The 4,080-nt window shown below is 49.6% G+C and overlaps 4 protein-coding genes across 4 annotated transcripts in view; 1 reads left to right on the top strand and 3 right to left on the bottom strand.

The window, feature by feature from the left end:
• The window catches only part of EJ05DRAFT_490898 (uncharacterized protein), a gene marked incomplete at both ends in the record, with an annotated part of 1,821 nt that extends 1,009 nt beyond the window's left edge, over positions 1-812 (bottom strand). Inside the window, one exon of the mRNA XM_033745929.1 lies at positions 123-812. Within this exon, the coding sequence (XP_033594889.1) occupies positions 123-812 (690 nt within the window). The remainder of the gene's footprint in view (positions 1-122) is intronic.
• Positions 813-1,426: 614 nt separating this feature from the next.
• Positions 1,427-1,892, bottom strand: EJ05DRAFT_346140 (uncharacterized protein). Its single transcript, XM_033740969.1, has one exon. The coding sequence runs from the start codon at positions 1,731-1,733 to the stop codon at positions 1,458-1,460; it is 276 nt and encodes a 91-aa protein (XP_033594888.1). The 5' UTR covers positions 1,734-1,892; the 3' UTR covers positions 1,427-1,457.
• Positions 1,893-2,033: 141 nt separating this feature from the next.
• On the bottom strand, positions 2,034-2,579 carry EJ05DRAFT_481298 (uncharacterized protein). Its single transcript, XM_033745043.1, has 2 exons — positions 2,515-2,579; positions 2,034-2,467 (listed from the first exon to the last, which is right to left on the bottom strand). The coding sequence occupies exons 1-2, from the start codon at positions 2,542-2,544 to the stop codon at positions 2,051-2,053; spliced, it is 447 nt and encodes a 148-aa protein (XP_033594887.1). The 5' UTR covers positions 2,545-2,579; the 3' UTR covers positions 2,034-2,050.
• Positions 2,580-3,301: 722 nt separating this feature from the next.
• On the top strand, positions 3,302-4,042 carry EJ05DRAFT_515649 (uncharacterized protein; the record flags this gene model as incomplete). Its single annotated transcript, XM_033748624.1, has 2 exons — positions 3,302-3,308; positions 3,358-4,042. The coding sequence occupies exon 2, from the start codon at positions 3,359-3,361 to the stop codon at positions 4,040-4,042; it is 684 nt and encodes a 227-aa protein (XP_033594886.1). The 5' UTR covers positions 3,302-3,308; position 3,358.
• Positions 4,043-4,080: the final 38 nt, after the last annotated feature.

Genomic DNA, 4,080 nt, shown 5'->3' with positions numbered 1-4,080 from the left:
TCGTGGCCGATGATTCCATCGGTCAGGTGCTCTTTGGGTAGCTGTGCTCTGTTGTTGTAGTCGAGAATATCTTGGTTGATTTTGTCAATCTGCAATCTTGCGCCCGCTTCTTCATCCCGCACGAATGCAAGGACATATCCATAAGCCTGGGTATGCATGCTTCTATAATGTTCCCGATGCTCGCTGGACTCGGGGACTGGTGGGAGATCCACATCAACTTCCATTGCCTCTCCATCGTCAAGGTCGTCCGAGGTCCTTGCGGCCAGCTTGCGCCTGCGCTCGGCCTTTTTCATGCGCTTTCTTTTTATGCTGTCATCAACTTTCAAGTTAGCACTCTTATGAGAAGCCTGCGATGCTTGAGTCATCGGTGCTACAGGTTGGCTAATGGTCTCATCCGACTTGCTGGGTCCTGACGATGGTTCGGGCGCCTGAGACGTGGCTAGCTGCTGGCGTGGCTTTGTCTCACTATCAGTGACGAAAAGAGGACTGTCAGACTCAGCACCGCGCGCCCTGAGTTGGTCATTGTGCGTGTCAAGTGGAGGCTGCAGAGCCTGCAGCGGCGGCGGCGCTGTGCTCGTTGAGATATTGCTTTGCTCTTCGCTGGGTCTTGACGCTGGTTCTGGTGTTAGAGACGGGGTCCGCTGCTGACGTGGCTCGATGTTCTTATCAGGGATGAGGAGATCGCTGCCAGACTCAGCAGCCTGCGCCTTGGGTTTGTGTTCTTGAGTATCAAGTGGAGGCTGCGAGGCCTGCAGCAGCGTTGAAGCCGTGTCGGTGGAATGCTCCTTGCTGGTGTTCATACTGGTGCTCATGACTGCTGTGATGTGTTGAGCGTCCAGTGCCTTCGCCAAAGACCTTTTATATTCTCTGGACGGTGGGCACTAAAGAGGTCCTGTGCAAGTTTATCGTTCGAGGGCCCATAATAGAGACATACCGGTCCCGCCCTGCCGCTAAATGGGACCAGATAGCGATATAACTCTAGAATAGAGACTGGGGACTTCTTTAACTATAAATATATATACTTCTATATATACTCTTACTCTATACATAGAGCATCTATGCAGGCCTGGTAGTGGTCAAAAACAAATGGATTATAAGGCCCAAGCGGCTGCCGTGCAAGAGAAACTGGCTTGCCTCCCAGCATCTATCAGCAACCCCAGCTCCTCAGCGGCTTGCTCTGAAGTACTGCTATATTGAGGAGATGCTTAGCACAGCTGGTGTTTAGATAGGGATTATATGGTGTATCTTGGAGTAATCGCTACTACCCTCTGCCGGAGCGTCTCATCAATGGAATACCCATCTGCGGCATGTGTAAAGAAGCGTAGAGCTCAATGGTCGGCGTGGCTATGTGTAAAGGCGATGTGGAGGAAGTCCTCTAAAGTTCGAGGTTGGTGACGAGCACAGTGGCGTATATCGTACAATATGGCTGAATCTGTTGATTCGTATGAAGCGCGAGACTATCCATAATGATTGTCCTCGCACGCCCGGGGTTTTACCTCAAGGGCAGGCAGTAGGTATGGTCGGAGTCTGTCCTTTCGGTGCTCTTGCTCGACGCCTCCATCCATCATCCAAGAACACGTAAGAGTCTGCTGGTATGGAGTGGGTGCTGTCTCTGAGCGCGCACTACTAATACGTTTCAATAGCTTACGATCCCAGCCTCGCTCAGACAACTCTTTAGATAGAAGCTGTTTGGATACAGTGAGGTTGGACTCTTCGTATACCCATCTAGCCATCTCATCAAGTTATAGTAGAGTTATTTTTTACTCTACAGGCTGTGCCTCCTCTAGTCTAAGCTGTTGTATTCTTCGCCTAATAGTCTTTTTTATAAAAAAGTCCAGGTGCTTTCAGATGTACAATTTACAACGCCGTTGGAACTAGTTACTACAGTAGAATCCCTTTCTCCATCGACAGCTGTTTGTATAAGGGCTAAGTTTGACGAGAAAAGCGTCTCTTAGTAGTATTTCCCACGACGGCAAACTAAATAGATGACGCTGCGTCCCTGTCGTCTTGTCCCTATCCCATGTGTTTCTAGTTCGTCAAGTCTCATGCTTCATGGTCTTCTAAGACTAACATGACTCTGCTCAAGGCTTTCAGTAGCTTTTACTGGCTCTTCCGGCCCGCCTTCCGGAATTTTTGGTAAAACTTGGCGGGGGCGATTTCGTCCGTTTCGAGGACGCAGGGTAGGTCCCACCCTCTGCAACCCCGCAGTTGATGTAGGCGACGATTGAGTCTCGGAAGCCTGTGCAAGATAGTCCGGGTCGATCGTGAGATGGAGCGTTTCTATCTCCCTAAGCAAACTCTCATTGTTCCTGGCGAGCGCAGCATTGGCCTCGCGAAGCTGTGCTACTTGAGAAACTAATTCACCCGTGGCATCGCGAAGCTGGCTGTAAAAGTGTTGCAAAGTTGTACGAACCGAAAGACATCTCTCTTGAATATCGCGATCGATATGAATGAATGCATTAGGGAGCTGCACTGTTATCAGTTCCATAGCGTTCTTCACAATCTTTAGCTTACCATGTCTGTCACCTCTGATTCTGGCAGCATGGTTTGTAGAGCTACTGGTAGACAGTCCCGGCTGGATAAGTCTAGATATTGGAAAGAGTTTGGTATCGTGATTCTCATCATGCGTTCTTTGTGCTTGATTTCTATACGTCCTCGACTCATCCGCCTTTTCCAGCGGTTCTATCGTCTGACTCTACGTCGCAGTGTGCCAAGTAATCGTACTCACCTCCTCCTTGCTTGAAAGGTCTACAGGATTATGCGTGGTGCCAAAGATAAATTTTGCATAAACTCCCTGCGCCCTCCTAAGGGCGTTGACTTTCAGCTAGTCTCCGACAATCCAATACTAGCTAACGATTCATTAATGAGGCGGGAAAACCCCCTGCGTCAGGAATCCCCGCAGCTTAGACTCGTTGCTGTGCAAGTACTATCAGATAGTAGGGACCTATTGGGAAACAGCTGAACGCATTCCTTGAAGCCAATGATCTATGTTATACTTGTCTGACTAGGCATGGCCATGTTCACGCGGTCTGTTCAACGTCGTCTGGGCTGTGCCGATGATGTGTTGCCAAAAACAGGAGGCATGTCGAAAGCTGTCCGCTGTGCATGCAATATGGCGTGGCACTAGATTCTATATTTAGTAGGCCAGCCCTGGTTTCCAGTTCATGGATGGCAAGTGCCGTGAGGGCTTCGTTTCGGGATCAAGAAAGCGGGCACTCCCCCAGATTCACCAGCAGATGATTAGTCTGCCTTTCCGGTCATCCACAGTTTCTAGATACAGATTTACAGCATCAATACAGCAGAGAAGTGTGAGTCGCGCAGAATCACCCATACGACAGTGCTTAAGTGGTTCTCTAGGATGTCGATAAGAGAGCACCCCGACGAGGCCATTACTCGAGCCAGCGTAGAGCTTTCCAAAGCAAGCCTATGTATTCAAAATTGTTGTACATCAATTCTCCAGTTGCTCACCATTCGAAAAGAAGAGAAAAGAAGTCGAATGCAAGTAGACCGAGAGAACCGACGCCGGATGTTTTGGGCTGGATTACTCATGCAAGCCCTTGCCGTGTTGCCTGGCGATACTGATCTAGACATGAAGAATCTTTCCGATATCGAGGACGTTGTCTCTATGTGTGCTAGCCTTGTCGCAATCGACGCGGAAAGCGGCATCGTTCGTCTTATACATTACACAACACAAGAGTATTTTTCGTGGATGCGAGAACGATGGCTACCTGGCGCGCGAGTGGACATAGCCACAACCTGTACAACGTATCGGATCTGTCTTTTCCAAGCTTTAGAAGTGGCAGCAGCGCGGACGACGCGCGCTTCGAAGCCAGGCAGAACAGATACTTGTTTCTGGACTATGCCGCGAAACACTGTGGGAGCCATGTTGCAGAAGTTGAAGAAAAGATTACCGACAAAGTATGTGATTTCCTGCAGAGCTCAGCCGCTGTACGGTCTGCTGCTCAAGTTCTATGGATCCCAAGCTTTCGCATTCGTGGCCACAGCCAGGAATACCCACGAGAAACCTCTGCATTGCATCTGATAGCACAGTTCGGACTCCTCACCATAGCCACAAGACTA

The sequence above is a fragment of the Pseudovirgaria hyperparasitica genome (assembly GCF_010093815.1).
Source record: "Pseudovirgaria hyperparasitica strain CBS 121739 unplaced genomic scaffold EJ05scaffold_67, whole genome shotgun sequence".
Classification (NCBI taxonomy): domain Eukaryota; kingdom Fungi; phylum Ascomycota; class Dothideomycetes; order Acrospermales; family Acrospermaceae; genus Pseudovirgaria; species Pseudovirgaria hyperparasitica.
Note: the sequence above shows the minus strand (reverse complement) of the source record. Positions and strands in the feature narration are given on the sequence as shown.

Excerpts from the sequence above, each read along its gene's own strand:
- EJ05DRAFT_481298 (XM_033745043.1), bottom strand. The coding sequence starts at position 2,544 with ATGCTGCCAGAATCAGAGGTGACAGACATG. Across the intron at positions 2,468-2,514 it reads AATCAGAGGTGACAGACATG|CTCCCTAATGCATTCATTCA; the intron begins GTAAGCTAAAGA and ends ATAACAGTGCAG.
- EJ05DRAFT_346140 (XM_033740969.1), bottom strand. The coding sequence starts at position 1,733 with ATGGCTAGATGGGTATACGAAGAGTCCAACCTCACTGTATCCAAACAG.